Source organism: Folsomia candida, unplaced genomic scaffold (genome assembly GCF_002217175.1).
Source record: "Folsomia candida strain VU population unplaced genomic scaffold, ASM221717v1 Fcan01_Sc037, whole genome shotgun sequence".
Classification (NCBI taxonomy): domain Eukaryota; kingdom Metazoa; phylum Arthropoda; class Collembola; order Entomobryomorpha; family Isotomidae; genus Folsomia; species Folsomia candida.
Genome location: NW_019091229.1, coordinates 967,579 through 985,882, shown reverse-complemented (window position 1 = coordinate 985,882; position 18,304 = coordinate 967,579). Strand labels below are relative to the sequence as shown.

General features: G+C 35.5%; 3 protein-coding genes across 3 annotated transcripts; 1 reads left to right on the top strand and 2 right to left on the bottom strand.

Annotated features, from left to right (window-relative positions):
• Positions 1-2,557: 2,557 nt before the first annotated feature.
• Positions 2,558-8,311, bottom strand: LOC110860982 (alkaline phosphatase). Its single transcript, XM_022110099.2, has 25 exons — positions 7,822-8,311; positions 7,156-7,215; positions 6,876-7,001; positions 6,794-6,811; positions 6,642-6,718; positions 6,473-6,556; positions 6,367-6,395; positions 6,011-6,071; positions 5,885-5,933; positions 5,768-5,823; positions 5,603-5,689; positions 5,233-5,303; positions 5,040-5,167; positions 4,893-4,934; positions 4,723-4,745; positions 4,586-4,655; positions 4,406-4,440; positions 4,188-4,271; positions 4,053-4,110; positions 3,938-3,973; positions 3,826-3,853; positions 3,698-3,771; positions 3,257-3,284; positions 3,130-3,180; positions 2,558-2,912 (listed from the first exon to the last, which is right to left on the bottom strand). Exons 1-25 carry the CDS (start codon positions 8,000-8,002, stop codon positions 2,759-2,761), a joined length of 1,710 nt encoding a protein of 569 aa, XP_021965791.2. The 5' UTR covers positions 8,003-8,311; the 3' UTR covers positions 2,558-2,758.
• Positions 8,312-12,094: 3,783 nt separating this feature from the next.
• Positions 12,095-13,984, top strand: LOC110861047. Its single transcript, XM_022110159.2, has 2 exons — positions 12,095-12,251; positions 12,385-13,984. The coding sequence occupies exons 1-2, from the start codon at positions 12,237-12,239 to the stop codon at positions 12,724-12,726; spliced, it is 357 nt and encodes a 118-aa protein (XP_021965851.1). The 5' UTR covers positions 12,095-12,236; the 3' UTR covers positions 12,727-13,984.
• Positions 13,985-14,712: 728 nt separating this feature from the next.
• Positions 14,713-17,601, bottom strand: LOC110861072 (2-iminobutanoate/2-iminopropanoate deaminase). The gene is made up of 5 exons (XM_022110184.2): positions 17,414-17,601; positions 15,858-16,012; positions 15,325-15,393; positions 15,201-15,256; positions 14,713-14,882 (listed from the first exon to the last, which is right to left on the bottom strand). The coding sequence occupies exons 1-5, from the start codon at positions 17,476-17,478 to the stop codon at positions 14,820-14,822; spliced, it is 408 nt and encodes a 135-aa protein (XP_021965876.1). The 5' UTR covers positions 17,479-17,601; the 3' UTR covers positions 14,713-14,819.
• Positions 17,602-18,304: the final 703 nt, after the last annotated feature.

Here is an 18,304-nt window from a genome sequence, read left to right as displayed (position 1 = left end):
CTGTTTATCGTAAAACGACTTGCCTTATCAGTATTTTCTATGGTTTCTGTCAAAATTTCGAAAAATACTGATCAGGCAAGTCGTTTTACGATCAACAGCCAGAATTATTTAATCAAAAACACAGAAAATACTTTACTAGAAACTTTTAAAATTTGAAATTTGTATGCTACTTTGGATGTTTGAAGAATGCAAAAAATATCAAACTTTTAACATAACATACTTTTAACTTTACAAGTTTTTGAAATGTAATTTTGCTTATTAATTGTCTTTAATTTCTGAAATCAGTTTACAATTGAAATAGTAATAGAATTTTGAATGATTCTGATTTTGCTTAAAAATTCGACTACAAATATGTGCATCAACGAAAATGCAAAGCTACAGATATTTTCATTTTTTGCGTCAACAATTTAAAATTCGTCCGATTCAAGTCGGAGAAAACCATGTGGGGCTTAAAAAAATCAAAAATCAAAATCATCCTTTAACGTCAACAGATATCAGTTAAGAGCAAACTGGTTTCCATGCGTATTGTTAGTAGTGTGATTTTTAGTACAGCTTAACGACGCTTACAAAATCTCTTAGCTGTCGCAACTTATTTTTCGATACAAAAAATACAAAGGGTACGAAATAACGAATTCCCATAATGTGCAACATATAAGTAACTTTATGCGTAACTTACTTTTTTATTTTTATTAATTTTTTGCAATTTTTTAATTTTTATTTTTATTTCCTCGGCCTCTGGGGGGGCTCAAGCCCCCCTAGCCCCCCCCCTTGGCTACGCCGCTGACCGTCGCGACAGAGTGGTGTTGTGTGACGGTCCCATCTTCAAACTAGTGATCCCTACAAAAATTAGAAACGCGTTGCAAAAATCTAATCTCCAAGCTCGTTTCTGCGCATGAATTATTGGATCAACAGACAGACGAATATGACGATATTATAAAGGGGTTTCATCGCTTAACAAGCTATTTAAATTTTGCATGCTGGGTGAAAATTTATGAACATGAAGGCATATGTATGTACACTCGTGTAAAATACACTCAAAACAAAATCGCTAAAAAATCGCTACCGGGCGGTGTCTATATATGACCTCACCGACTTGGTAAGAATTTGCTACCAGATAAAGAAAATGTTTTCACTCCGCGTAAGTACACTCTAAGAAATTTGACCACCGGACTATCACCGAGCGGTGACTATATGTGACTCTACCGAAATGGTGGTCACCAACCACCGCGCGGTGATAGAGAGTGCCATCACCATCGTGGTGGTACACGTCTACCGGGTGGTGGTAGAAGGATGTACATTTTTTATCACAGTGCGGTGATATGCCACCACCATAATTAGCTCGGATTTTCACTGTCTGATGATGGATAAAAGTAATTTCGGTACTTCATACAAAAATGTCACATTTTTCACAATTTATTGCTTTATTCAAATAATTTCACAGATAATGAATATTATATATGTATTTATATATGTAAAACCTGTCCCTCTCCATTGTGGAATTGCACCAGCAATTGAAGTTGTGAATAGTTTCCAGTCACGACATAGAACACTGACTGAAAGTAATTAAAGTTTAAAATAGTTAACTTTCATTTAGATTGGTCAAAATATCAGGGTTGATTGATTTATCCTTACCGTTAAAACAACTTTGCCACAAATTTACTTATTTGCAGAGATTCCCTTGTACTATCGAGATTTTTTTAATTGCAACCAGTGACCACATTCGTGAGTTGTAGACTCCAGATTGATTACAGTTGGCCGACCAATTAGAAAAAAATGTATTAATTAATTATGTACAGATTCAACAATTAAGCTACTCAATTTCATGCAAATATTACCTGGTCAAAATCCTTCAATTTCTGCACATTCTGGTCCTCCAGATCCACATACAAAAGTTAAATTTCTCTCCAACTAGAAATGAAACAAAGTTAACTTGACCAAAATTAGCTAACTTTTAACTTTTAATTTCTTTTACCTGTATCAATAAATTCGCGATAACTATTTGGGCACGGTATTATTTTTTTCTTCTTAAACTTTGAAATACGAAGTAAATTTACCATTGCAACTCCGCTGCTGTTTCTTGTACGTGGAGTACGACAAACTTGCCACTCTGCAAGTCACGTGTAGAGCGAAGCTATCACCATGGTGCGGTGGTAGTGGTGATCACCAGTAATGGTGACAAATTTCGGTGATAGGTTTATCACCATTACGGTGATGCTTGCTGTTTCCAGTCGCGCGGTGATAGCGCCTATCACCCAATTTCTTAGAGTGTATGGTCGTTTGTGAGGTTCGGGTTCAAGGCGTATTATATTACTGGCTTTATAGTGTGATTAGTTGTGTCTGGAAATTGGCTCGGGACAGGATTTCGAACCCGATTCGTTATTTGGCTAAACAGTTTAAGTAATTATGAAAATATACAATTTGTGAGACAAAATTCAAACTAAATTTCAAAAGCTATTTAGCAATCCGTTTCTAATCATGATTACTACAATAGATGAGAAAATAGTTTAAGGTAAAAAATATAAGTGCACTTAGTTGTAGTTATGATGCAATAAATTAATTATTAATAAGAAAAATGATAAATTCTTTTTATTGAGTGCTTCGAAAATTCTGTTAGGTCCATATACAAAAAAATTTACGAAAACAAAGGTATTTGCCTTCAAATTCGTGTAAGCAATTCCTCATATCTAAATACTTTTATTCACTTTCAAGTCGTGTCACAATAATTCGACAAAAAAACTACTATAAAAAGCACTGGCTTTCACCGATGTAGAGGTCCAATACTACTAGTCCTGCAATGCGGAGGGAAAGCAAACCCATCGACGGGAGGTTGTAAACATGCCGCATACGCGATTGCGTGGGGGATGAAGGATTGATGCTTAACTCCGGTCAACATGTGGGCAAAAGGACCATTGCTGCAGGTTAAAACATTTTCCAATTAGAATACGTGTAATACAATATTATGCCAAACAGAGGTTGACGCCGACCAATTTCGCCAATTTTTCTTATTTTTCATATGCATCGGGGAAATTGCAAATCAAGTTTATGCGCGACGGCGGCGCGTAAAATGCTCGGGTAGCATACCATCGGCGGCGTCGACCTCTGATGTCAAATCTCAAAATATGTCTGCACCTGTATATTGGAACATCTTCGCCGCCGTGAGTCTCGCTGAGAAGAGGTACCCTGCATTAAATGAAGTTAATTTACCATACAGCAATTACCAATTTGTAATCAATGTTTAATGTTGTAGTATTATTACCCACTCATTTGCGAATAGTTCGGATCCTCTACAATGCATTAAACTTTGTCATTAAACTCTCATTTATACTATTCTAACAACCGTTTATCTGACAATGGAGGTATGCTCTAGGATTTTCACCAAATTAGTGTAAATCGATCGCAAATTTAATTGGAAAAGACACAATCTGCCTAATGGCCAATGGTCACGCTTGGCAGAGATAATGGCAAGAGGAGAAGCGCACCTTAGTAAACTTGACAAATTGTCCACATTCCAAATTTATTTCTCTTCAGATGTAAATATTTCTGCCAAAACGTCGCATTGGGGGACGGTTTTTTGGAAATTTCATACCTATTAGATATATGATCGATTGACACTAAATGGTCAAAATTTGAAAACATAGGTACGCTGTGAGACCTCCGTTGTTTGTGAGATTATGCTATTGTAAATATGTATTTCTACCCAAATTATCATTCGTGAGATCATATCTTTCTCCGTTCTCATCCGGATGTTTGTATCCTGGTCCGTTGGCATAACTGACAAAAAAATTAGCACTTCTACTATTGAAAGAATCAGTCGATGTAACTTACCTCAGTGTCGTGTAAGGAAGATCGTCAACTAGAAAACCCAAACAAACCCGGTTGAGCCTTATTCGTATAAATAAATCGACAATTCAGTAAGAAATAAAATAAAATCGCGTACCGTCCGAGATGCCTGAAAATCCTAGGATCGGATTACCTGATTTAAATAAAATAAATATGTAAATTTATTTCTTGATGTTTAGAGTGTCCACACGTTTTATAGATGTTTTACATACCCCGCTGGGCATATCCAGAAATTGTCATCACGTGACTATGGTCCGCTGTTACGATTGTCTAATAAAATATGTTATTGTCATTATCAGTAAACTTCGTTATGCAAATGCAGAATTTGCAAAGAATTATTTATGTACTAATGTGTCTTGCTCCGAAGTCATTTCCAGTGCAGCTGCTACAGCGGCATCAAGAGCTATGGTTTCCACAAGGGCTTTTTGTGCCTATTTTACATATACATAAGTATGGTTTCATTTAGTTAAGCAAATCTCAAAATTTTCTTATTCAAACTATTCGGAAAAAAATGTTATTTAAAAGTGCTTATGGTTTTGCGGTAGATGAGTAAATAGGGACCTACTTTTGTGCTGTGATGGGCGTGGTCGATTCTCCCTCCTAAAAAGATCACACAATTTGAAAAATTAAAAGTTTAGTGTAAAATGTTAAGCGTTGGCATTGCTTATACGCCAGGCAGCTTTGATGCACAAAGAAATCTGTAATACATTAGCCATCAATGAACGAATCGAACAGTTTCACCCACCTTCAACAAATAAGACAAATCCATTCGGGTTTTTGCTCAGTATGTCAATCGCCACCTTTGTCATCTCCGGCTAATAAACACGTCATTTAAAGTAAGCTGTATTTAAGGATTGAAATGTGATGAAAAATGTGTCTCACCAGTGAGGGATCCGCATTAGCATCTGAAATTCAAACAAAGATAGGAATACTGTAAAGTAGTTTTCAGATAGTAATAAACCGTTATGCATAAGTAACAAAGGGATGAAATCACCCACGTAAATCCCTTGATTTCATCCCTTGACTCTTAACAAAGCAAGGGAAACATTTACCCGCATCGGTGACGTAATCCATGTGGTCATGTGCAAAAAGCCCTGAAATAATGGATACATAATGATAATAATAATGATAATACATAATGATATGTGCATGATGATAATCTGTCTATACAAAATGTTATCATACTATTAATCGCTTACCCAGAACGTTATCCACTTGACTTGCATTGATGCTCATGAGTTGATCACGATTCCAGACATATTTCGAAGATTTTGGCGGTTTACCCTTCAACCAATATTCTATCAGGTTTTTTCCATCCTCTCTCCGTCTAATTTTCAGGTCTGCAAATTTAGCCAGGTTTCATCTAAATTGTTGTAACATTATGAAAATTACCCAGGTCTTTGATTTTCCACGTCCATAACGGAAGAAGGCGTTAGTTCTCGCCTCCCACCGCCCATTATCACCTAAATAATTTGCATATCAAAAGATCATATTTTTTTAAGTGTGCATGAGAGGTCACCAGTATAAATCCAGTATTAAAATAATACCAAGCGATATTTATGCATATGACTTTACTAAAATGACATTGATAAGTTAAACGTTTTAGTAACGTCACGTAGTTTTATAGTTTTACCATATCGATAGCAAATATTTGAGGCCCGGTATAATTTTAATACCAAGTGGTAGCAACTTTAATACCGAGAAGTCAATACCTGCCCGACTATACCAGATTTCTAACGGTGTTGTAAGATATAATGCTTACATTAATATTTCGTCCAGTTTCACCAAAAATAAGTTGTTCCGCTATATCGTCGCATTTATCAGGATTTTCTCCAGCATCTCTCATAATCTAAAAAATTGCAAAAGTATAGCTAAATATTTATAAGCAATTATAAGTACTTTTAAACTCATTATTTGGTAATCTTGCCTTGTCGTTTTCCCAATCTCTATCAGCCGAATGTGCATAAGCTCCGGCTGGTGAGGCTATAATTTTCACTAGTTGAGAGTCTTATCATTTATCAGATATTAAGATTGTTTACTTTACCATGTGTCACTCGTGTCGTTGTTATAATTCCAGTCGCCTTTCCTGCAGCCTTAATGTAATTGGCAAAAAACGAGTTCCAAATTTTCAACACATTCCATTTACATACTTAATCAGTGCAAGTTCTACCTGGGCCCATGCTATGAAACTTGTAGCTTGATTGGTCCGATTCATTTGAGAACGGCAGTCTCTGCATCGTCATCATTTCATTTACAGTGTTATGGTACATACATTTGTATATTTATGCACTCTAAATAAAATTGTGCAAAATTTACTCAAGTGAAATAGAGGATGACACAGCAATTGTGTAATATTTTTGCGATGCTGGGTCAAATTTATCCTACGTTATATAAAATTTTACACAATTAGCCAATTTTACACAATTGGCTAAAGTTTATCAAATTGTTGTCCCATACTCTATTTTACTCGACGTGAGTAAATTTTGTACAAGTTTATTAAGAGTGTGCGTATTTTGTTCAACAAACCTAAAAGTCACTGGTGATTTGACACCAACCTAAATAATTCATACGAAGGGGATTATTTATTTATATGGAGGAATATCATCAGGTGCATATAAAAATATAAAATTACCGTAGCTATATTTCCTTTCGTCCCACCCATGTAGGCAGTGCTGCTGCAGGCTGAATCAGCAACTTGAGAATCGACGCAGAACGACTGTGAGTCAAAATACTTATGTAAATTAAGGAAAATAAATAAAAACTTTGCATGGATCTAAAAATGTGCTACGTTTTCAAATTACTTTAGATAGCCCAATATGTGGAAAATGCTCAAAATTAAGTTCTGCCTCTTCTCCAAACGGGGAGCCTTCGAGTTGACCTGACGTAAAAAATAATAAGCTCCTATAGGATTTCAAATTTCCTGTAATATGTCTTCATAACGTAGTATACTAACCTTTGAAAATTCGTGCAGCTATGGAACAATAATAAATGTTATGCTGAGTAATTGATGGATTTATCAAATGTATGTATCTCACCAGTAATCGTAGCGAAACTCATTCCATCGCCCAAAAAGAAGATGACATTCTTTGCAACTCTTTCAATCATATTCACTTTTTGGGAACGCAGGGAATTCTGAGCATGGTTGTACCAAAAGGTGGAGTCTGAAAGTTTGATGACAACAAATATGTATGTACATGGATACTTAATAAATGCTCCAGAGGAAAACAATTTCACAAAAACTTGTGTGAAAGAACTCATGAAAGGTATGTATTATTCAGGAAAGGCATTATTCATTGTTGCATAATTCATGTGTACCTTCAGATTTTACAGATCCAGCTCTCTCCTTGGGATTCGGTTTAAAAGAGTGCATCCAATCTAAAGTAGTCAAAGTCATATTAAAATTTAAATATCCCCTAGCTTAGTAAGCAGATGGTGGATATGTATCTATTCCAGGGTGCATAAACTTTTTTGTTTCAGCTTTTTCATTTGAAAACGATCTATGGATAAATATGCAAGTGAGTTCCCAAAGTCTTATGTGTACATATTTATTTAGATAACAAAAAATTTCAAAATATGCTTAGATTTTGTTTAATATTTCCAAGTTTTCAGACATATGTACATATGTATACGTACATATACATAAATATTTCTGCTAATATGAATTTAAAAACTAGGTAAATCTTTTAGACATTAAAAAAATGCATAGGTATGCATATTTTCAACAACATATTTCAACGATACGATGCGAAATTTGTTTCTTCTGAAAAATTCAACCACAAAAAATTCAGAGGGTTAAATTCAGACATGCATATTCCGCGAAAATTCTAATTTTTATAATTTTTGTGCATGTTTCGTAAATATTGAGTACATATTTCAAAGATTTTTCGTAGATACATATCCGCCTTCTGCTTATACAGAAAAGCAGTGTTTGAGAAGATGCCCCATTTTTGAATGCTAATTATAAATCCATAACCGTCTTACCTTCAGCCGAATTATCCAACATCTGAGAACGGGGTCTAGGCCGGTGAATATGCGCATCTCCTCCTCCTATCAATCCAACAAGGAGGAGAAGAATGATGGCAGAAATGCAATGCGAATGTCTCCATAATATCTGCCATTTTGACTCTTTCCCCAAAAATAAGAACACTCCAAAACACTTCATATTATACTACGCAAATTTCAATTTATTCGAAAAGACTGACTTTTTATAACTCTAGCTGAGAATGAGGCTAACTTATGACTGATAATGAAAGCGGATTTCAATTCAAAGTCGAGAAAAGTAGTCCCAATGAGACTACTTGACTTTGAATCCTACTCCGATTTAAGTCTGATATTCACTATTGTTATCTGAAGCAGTGAAACTTTCTGCACATGGTGAATTTGCAAGGAGCCCATTAATTTGCAAAGTCTTACTTACTTTGTCATTTGTGTTAATCGCCGTGAGACTCTCACCCGACTCGTCTTACACACAAATTACACGTATGTACATACGTATGCATGTGCACAGCAATTCTGAACATTTTCTGGTATTTATTAACCACAATATGTATACAATATCTAGTTCACCCACCCGCATACAAAATAATTAACTCAACGTATGGATGTATGTATCAACTTTAAGACGATGGGTTGGCGATATTTGAGATTGCGGAAACCACAAGACTTCCTTCCTGCTCGGCGTAGTGATGGTTCTAACACAGAGCCCTGGTTATCACGTGTATTATCATGTACCCCCGTTTATTGTTTCCCATTTTCTGTGTCAACGCACAAGACAAGGTCACATTATTGGGTAGCAACAAATTAATCATTATTAGAAATCTGGTATTGTAAGGTAGGCATCGAATCCTCGGTATTAAAGTTACTACTGCTTGGTATTAAAATTATACCTGCCGGTTAAATTTGCTTTCGACATAGTAAACCTTTAATAAGGAGTTATTACTACTACACCTGGTATTACTTATCAATACCACTTTGGGCATAGTCATATGTGAGTCATTGTGAGTACCGCTTGGTATTATTTTAATACTGGATTTCTAAGAGTGCATGCATACCCTGAAGTACGTAATGCTTGACTATTTATAATACATACATACATACATATAGATTAGTGTTGAATTTGCTTTCATTTTGCCCTGAAATAAATATCATCCTAATCTCCAAGTCTAGAAGCAGCAACTTCCAACGCATCAAACATTCATCTCATCCTGTCTGTAACTATCGAAAATTTCTATCCATTTCATACTTACATGGATTTACACATCACTCATTAAATGAATGCACGCCATAATCAGGTTATTGGATTTCTTAGGTTATGGACTTAGTTTCATTTTTTTTAGTACATAAGCTAGATTGTTATAAATATATGTATGCATGCATCCCTTGTTTTTTTCGTGCTGTAATATAAATAATAGATAATACATACATAGTCGACATATGTTTACGCAGTACATATCTAAATATATGTATGTATGTACGTACAGTATCTCACTTTATTGTAGATGCAAGGCATGCATGCATTATATATAGCACAAATACTCCACAACGGGTTAATATTTCAAATCCGTTTTTAGGCCAATTATTAGCAATATTTCATACTACATTCGTGCAAAATTTCAAATGAATTGGGCTAAAACTGACAAAACTATAGAGATTCTAATGTCAAAAAGTTGCAAATTGCACGCCACAAAATTGTAGATGCAGCTGAACTGCCAATTCAATATGTTGCTGACCTACTTTTAGCGGCAATGCCGGCTTGAATTCGTCTTAACATCGAATCTACCAAAGTGTTAGTGACACTTTGGTCAATCTTCCACCACTCTTTTGTGACTATGGTTTTCAGAGAAGCTCCATTTGTCGGTTTCCGTTCTGCCGCAGGACGCTTCAGGGTCCACCATGAATGCTAGGTCGGACTGAGGCCAGGGGATTGAAAAACCCAACCCAACACCTTTATTCCGTTACCCTTGAAGCATTTTGAGAAGATTTTTTAAATACTGATATAATACTCGCCATATTGATGGATAAATCGCTGACCAAAGTCAGCTTTTGTTATAAATCGACTAAATGTTTTGTTATAAATCGATTTTGTTATAAAGATTTATTTTCAGCAAATCAAGATAAGACTTGTTTGTGATGACATAAGCGACAGATTTGAATATTAATACCCCGACCTAACTGTGACTGCGCCCAACAATTACATTCCTGCAAAAATTCAGAGGTTTCACACCATATAATATATGTACCCACAGCTAAGATTTCCTTGACACGTCTATTTTTTTACAATTGGTCCCAGAAATCAATTTGTCGAACTTTCGTTTTGATTCCACCACACTCTGGCCACTCCATCTGAACCAGGAAATGGAATTTTGGTGTAATCTAGAAACTAAAATTTTTTCCTGTCACAAACGGACGTCCTGACTTCTGCCTATCCAAGGCTAAGTATTCCTTATGACCTCTCCTTCAGATCTTAGGTGTTTATTTTGCCAAATCCCCCGATCATTCAGTGAATATCTGCCTGTTTCTAATCCATTATAGGTGGTCATCAGTTCAAAGGTCACTAAACACTTTTCGCAATTTTTGGTTTGAGCAGACGAGGATTATCCTCACTGTTCTTATAATTGCGTCATCCTCACTCGGCGATGTGCTGCGTTTTTGACCACGGTCGTGCTTGTTCACAAGAGTTTTCATCTAATCCCATTCTTTTGACAATATTTTGTGAAATTTCATGTTTCCACAACTTAACCCTTTTTTATAACTCACGACATTTTCCACCAGAAATCCTAGATTGACCTCGTTGTCATGTACGATTTTGGAATAAAATTTCTACTAAATATTTTCTATTGACAATATAAACAACTGTTCTTACCCAAAATAAACATTCCCCAACAAAATTTCTATGTAGACTGAAAGACTGGGTCATTATCGTTATCAAACTCAGCTGCATCCACAATTTTGTGGCATGCAATTTGCAACTTTTTGACATTTAAGTATCTATAACTTCACCAGTTTTAGCCCAATTCATTTGAAATTTTGCACAAATGTAGTATGAAATATTGCTAATAATTGGTCTAAAAACGAATTTGAAATATTAACCCGTTGTGGAGTATTTGTGATTTATATAATGCATACATGCCTTGCATCTACAATAAAGTGACATACTGTATGTACACACTTTCAAAAATATAGCAGCTCGAATATAAATTTCTGTCTCCATGTTTCTGTAAGCTCATGAAATGAAACCATTATTTTCTGAGGCGGAGAAATATCTATGTTGGACGCTGTATGTATGTATGTGTATGTAAATACATATGTAATTAACCATGTAAATATGTATCATAAAATGTAAATGTTAAAGCACCGACAAAATAAATACATATATAAATAAATACATAAGCTCAATTTTAGTAGTATGTACAATGAAATTATTCAAGCAAACTCAAAATGTATGTATCTGAACATGTTTAAGACTTAACTCTTTATCACCTTTATGTTTCACAAGGCTATGCGAGTGTGTGTGAATGCAGCGTCATTGATATCAACAATTTTAAATACATGGTAAATTGAATGCAGTTGCAATTTACATATATGTACTTACAGAAATTATAATCACGATTTATAGACATCAAACTACTTTTACCGAGTATTTGCAATATTATCTAGCACCTTCAATATAATGCGTATGCAAATTTGTCCAGTCATTTGCATAAACATGTATGTACCTAATTGTCAAATTGGGTAACCATTAAATTATAATTCTTACCTACAGGTTTTGTACCACGAGGTGCAAACCGCAATATTGTGACGCACTTGTTGCGCACTGATTACAAAATCTGTTTAACCGAAGTGTAAATATTTCCGAGAAATATTAAGCATATTTATTTATTCACTATTCCATTTATTTCTACACGAACGTTAATATTTATGACACGTCTAATAAATTTAAGCCTTAATCGCCTCTTTTGGAGATTAAGGCTGACAGTGGGGATTACAGAACTATAACCGCCAAACGAATAGTAATTATATTAAGGGGTTATACAAACCGTTTAAAGCCGAAATCATGACCTTCGCTAAATCCCATCATTGCACTTGCTACATATATGCAACCCTCGTATGCACATAAGTACAATTTAACTATGTATTTACATACAGCTCATGAACTCGTAAACGTTAAATATTAAAATACCGACACCGGTATGCACAAAAGTGAAATTTTATATCTGATGAAGTAATAGTCCGTTTACAGGATATGCAAATATGTATTATTAAGCCAGAAAATCAGATAAGTGCGTAATTAAACCATATAATTATTTGTATTTAAGCAACCTTCAAAGTCACGGTCAAGGTACAATCATCCTCACACTTTGGCAGAGCATTATTCCCTTGAACTTGACTTTTCCAAAATGTTCATAAAAGTCGTAAGTTTCAAAATTTTGTATTGTATTCAAATATTGTATTCAAAATTTTGTAAGAATTATCAATTCCATATCCCAACTTCATAAAAAATATTCTATAGATATGCACATATTTTATTTATTTATTCCCATCCAGGTTTGCGTCTTCCTCGTCGCCGTGGTCATCACGCCCCGCCACGTCCTCGGCGCCACACAAGCTTACAACTGCGTGCGTGATGGCTACTTCAAAATCAACACGGCAGATATTCCGGTCTACTGTCCAGGGACTTCGACTAGCGCAACTCAAACATTCTGCGACTACGTCCTCTGTTCGTACTACCCGTCCTTGGGCAGATTCACCCGGACGTTTTACACCTGTCCCTTGGACATTGACCCGTTAAACTTAACCAAAGACGAGAACGAGTTTAACGAAGCGACACAAACTTGTCAGCCACGAGCAGCCGCTACAACTCCAGCACCCGCTCCTGGGGGGACATAGGTACGAAATGTGCTACCTAATAACGAACTTACGATTTAACAACTTATTAACTTAATAACTTAACAAAAAGTAATCACCCACATGAATACGATTACTTTAATTTGCATAATATGCATAATATAAATATATATTTGCGTAATATAAATTACATAATAAAATTGTTCAACATATATGTTACTACTGTTGACTGTAGAGTTGTATAGGAAAGTAAAGTCTATCAATTATTTTCTAAATTAAATATAGCAATTTTTTGCATATAGGAATATTATTAATCGGCCCAGTAAAATAGTAAAAAATACCCAGTAAAGTGGTAAAAACCAATAATAGTAACTGTTGCCCAGATAAATAGTTTTATGAACCCAATATTAAAGTAAAAAGGTCCAATAATGTTGTTCGCCAAATTACCTTATTAACACAATATTAAGCGTGATATGCAAATACATAGTGGTAGGTATCTTTTACTCAGAGCTTGAAACTTAGCCATCTAAACAGATAAATTATTGCAGTCAGTCACCCTCTCGTTGTTCATAGTTCTTGTCAGTTTTTTGCCATGGCCTCCCAAACTTCAGACGACTTCAAATTTATATTTGAAAGTTTAAAGAAAGGTACCACCGAGGAATACAAGCCTAGTATTCTAATAGCCGACGCGTCAGAATCCATCACAAATGGATTTAAAGAAGCGTTCGGTTCGGACATTACCCGTATTTACTGCTGGTTCCACTTGTGCAAAAATATCGATGCCCGACGTTCTACTATCAAGGACAAAGACGGTCGAAAGAGCGAATACCAGGATTACCTAACTCAAAATCATTTCATTAAGAACCATCTGTGTCCCTCGCATTGCAGACATCTGCTTTTAACTCGGTTCAAAACAAACCCGATATCAAATATCGTACCTATGATGACAATGTTACCACATAGTTCATTTCAGCAGCAAATCAACCAAAACTTAAGGAGGACGATATCAATAGATATTTACGATTAAGAGAACGACGAAGTTGAAAGACTTTTGACACATACAAGAGTTGTTTAGGCAGGCTATGGTTAGTGAAATTTAATACTCATCAGTGAATTAAATCTTCACGCTCGAGCCCTGCATTCTTAAAAATGTATTTATGTAAACACATAATGGCATTGCTATTGTACACAAATTGTTTGGCCCTGGATGCAATTCCAAAGCCAAGAAGGCATTAATTCCTATGTAAAAATTTATCATCGAATAAGGTGGAGGAAATAAATATTTGATTTATGTTTATAATTCTCCATTTTGTATCGTTTTTATGCATTACGACATTATTGGACCTTTTTACTTTTATACTGGGTTCATAAAACTATTTATCTGGGCAATAGTTACTATTATTGGTTTTTACCACTTTACTGGGCAGTGTTTACTATTTTATTGGGCGTGTTAATTGTATGCCTTGCATATATACGGATACTATAGTAATACTCCACGGATACTATAGTATTACTCCTCTAATTCTGTGCCCACAGACTAGTTTTCGCTTTGATCCCTCTCTGTCGTCGTGAGGCACAAAGTTGCCAAGCATCAGTGGGTATTGAGGAGAATTCAATAATACGTAAAACTCTATATAATGGAAAGGTGTTTAACAATTTTACCATGAAATTTATAAGACAACAATTTAATTTTATGGTATGCATGGGTGTGATTAAATAATAAATTACAGCCAAAATTAAATTAATCAAGGTATGAAGACGTACACTTTATGTACATAGGTATGTATGTAAATATATGCTTATAAATACATATGCACATAAATATTTACGTAATGCCTGGATTTTCTTTGATCAATCGAATTGCTTCTAGTAAAAAAAGTATTATGTCCTTGATACATATGTAATAATTAAATCTGGCATTAAAACAACAGCGGGCCGGAAAAATTTGCTAACGATATGGCAAAATTTTAATACCGAGCTACCAACGTATTAGTCTTTAGACATATGAAATAATTTGCAAGGTTTGAATTCATAGGAGCAACAAATTTTATTGTATCTAATGCATTTTAAAAAATTCAATTAACGGTTTTTCCACTATTTTGAGAAGAATTTATCACTTCCTGCACCCATAAAATTTACAACTTGCAGTCCACAATGTCACCGAGAATGGCAACAGCTTCGATTTCAATCAGTGCTCCCTAAAATAAGATAAAACTTTAGATTTTATACGGACATTTACAACATGCATATATTATGCATATGCACTCTTAGAAATCTCGTATATGTAGTCGCGCAGTTACTGATTTCTCGGAATTAACATTGCTACCACTTCGTGTTAAAATTATACCGGTGTGTAAAAATTTACTACCGATATGGTAAAACTTTAATACCGAGCTATTACTACATCATATTACTTACCAATACCACTTTGGTATAGCCATAAGTACTTATTTATATGAATACCACTTGGCAACTGGATTTCTAAGCGTGCATATATGTATTTATGGAAAACATACGACTGGCAAATCTGCCACTGCATAAGCAGCTCGGGCCGGATAATTTTGCGTGAAGACTAAAATACATGGAACAAAACTCATCATATAACTGCATATGAGAAGCCAAAAACTTTGTTTTTCTTACACGTAGCGTATACTTCATTCATCTCGTCAAAATCATTAATGTCCTTTAATAGCACGGTAACCTTCACGACTGGAAATTCATAAAGACATACATATGTATGTATACATAATCTTACTGCATTTGTCTGACACTCACAATGGGGGTGCAAACCATGTTCAACCCAGATTATTTTTTGACCACTTCAGTTTGATAGACCAACCATTCAAAAGCAACTTTTAGTGCGGAACTTAAACGCATAAATGCGAAAAATTCAGAGCTCCATGGGCGCCCTAAGTTCGCGAAAGCCCTCGGTTTTCACGAGAAATCGGTGTGAGAAACGACTAACAATAAGCTGCTGCTCCCGAAGACCAAGCGTTTTCCCGAACTTACGGTACCCATAATGCTCTGAATTTAGCGCATATATGCAAATGTCGCGCTACCTCCTTTTTTCTACAGGGTTACACTGAACTGGGCAAAAAATAATCTGGGTCGAGGATGGTGTGCGTCCCCATTGTTGGAAATAGACATTGGTGATACTTAATAATTTTAAATACCATTTTTATGCGTGGCTCCCACAGCAGCGAGGACATGCCCCATATTTTCTAAGGCTAGCTTCGTCTGAGCTCCAACGCCCTCGGTGACCTTTGCATTGCAATCCCACCCAATCTGCCCAGCAATGTACAACGTTTTGTCGACCAGCACTCCTTGACTGAGGAGAAAATCCAAAAATGTTTAGTTAGATAAATACAAACCGAAGACAATTGTTTTACGGAGAGCATTCTTAACGTACTACTCGATTATTCATTAACTACATAAATTGTCAAAATCGATACATTTTAAATAAATTCTCGGCTTGGGAAATTTTAAAATTCTGGAGTCCAGAATCTGGACAACAAATTTACAACCAGTAAGTTGGTTAATGGAATAGCGCTTCGTTTATAAGCCAATTTCGATGAGTTCCAATTTTTCTGAAGAAGATTTCTTTAACTTTAAAGTTCCTCCATCAAAACGGTCAAAATTTAGTGTATACATACACGTAAAAACATGGATGTATATATTTTTTTCAATTTGCAACAACCTGCTCTACGAGTTTGTTTCCCAGAATTTTTAAAGTAAATTTGCAGAGCCGAGAAATGATTTTAAAAATGTTCTGATTTTTACGATAAGTCCTACGTTAAATATGTGTGACTATGATTAATACAGGGGTGGGACAGAAGAAGGAGCCACTTGAATTTTAGGGGTGGCGTGTGATGCACAGTCGCGGCATTTTCAAAATTTGCATATGTCATACCCAGATAGTTAACGAAAATTTAGCACTATTCAGATTTTCCCTACGGTTAAAAATGCCCCTGCAGCACCCCCCAGAGTGCGAGGCACGCATAAAAGTGTTTTCCAAAGACATACTGAGCCAGAGAGCGATTGTTAGAAAATTTGCTGCAAATGGATTTATCGTCGATGGAAAGTACGTTTCTAATGTACTTAAAAACGTTGGAATCAAGCGGAGGGAAAAAGCGGTTAGAGCTCCACCCCCACGGAAAGGATACCCAAGATCCGCTTGAACCAAAAAGTTTATCCGGAAAATCAATTTTTCGCCAAAACGGTAAATCCACCAACTAAAAGTTGCATGGCGAAAATGTTAAACGTTAGTAGGAGAACATTTCTAGAGTCATTCACAATGACCTACAGCAAGTGACTCGTAGGAAATCCCGAGATCATGCTCTCATCCCAACTTATTTCTCACAAAATATCAGCCTACACGAAGGATTTTAAAAAAAGTTTGGGTATAACAATTATTCCTACTATAGAAACTCTCTGATATCAATCCGATGTTTTTTTTGGATTCGAGTACTTAAAACAGAGCCTTCTTGAAAGGAAAACGCGTGCGTTTTGATGCACTTTGGAAAAGTGTTCAGGACGAGTGGTGCAGAATCACTCTGAAAATTGTGTCAAAGGTCATGACTGGTTGGAAAAAGCGACTGAGGCTCGTTAGATAAACTAAAGGGCTTCACACTGAACCAATTACCAAACTTCACAAACGAATAATAAGGCCGGAATAAATTTAGGCAAAGTGGCTCCTTCTTCTGTCCCACCCCTCTGTATATGTACTTGCCTGTAAGGATAAGTGTTCTTTGGCAATTTTGCACTGCTAACGATCTTACGAACAGTTGAAGTCATTTTTAATTTGGACTGGATTCTTCTACTCGACTAGCTGATATGTCAGAGCAGACTGGAAACTAAGCATGTACGAACGGATCAGTTATCCTTACTTAAATGTGATACTGCTATCTACGATTTTATCTATTACGTAAGTTACAAGACGAAGGACAAACAAATTTAATCATATTGATCAAGTACTTATATAGTAAATTAGTCAAGTCATTGCAATAATTGTATAGAAATACAATTACATAATTACATTATGTAAGTTAGTATAGCTGATAACAAACAATTATGAGCGTGTAAATAAACATGACTGGATTTTTTGTATCACTCGAATTTCTAGTAAAAAAGAACCATCATGTCCTTGATCATGCACACAGGTTGCTGGGAACGTATAATGAACTTGCCAGAGGACATATGCATGGATGTAAACGACAAATGGGGACAAAGGTGGGTGGGGAGAGAGAAAGATGAGGTAAAAAAATTGGTATTAAACTATGGATAAGTGCATATGCATATTAATAATCGTCACAACTATAATTGTAAATGTAACCATTACATCATCTCTTGTTACATAACAGCATAATCTCAAATTTCCGTCATCACTTATGTACAAATTAATGAAGTTGATAAGTAAGATCGGTTTTGAGGTGGGACAATTATACATACAGACATAGTTGCTGAAAATATCAACAAAAACGCCGCTCGTATGTCACGTCAGAAACGATTTGAGGAGAGCGAAACGTACTCCAGAGAGAAGATGAGATGATAAAATTAAGTAAATGGACTCTGTGAGTGCGATGCATGGGTCGGTAGTTGCATAAGTTCAAACCAGCGCGAA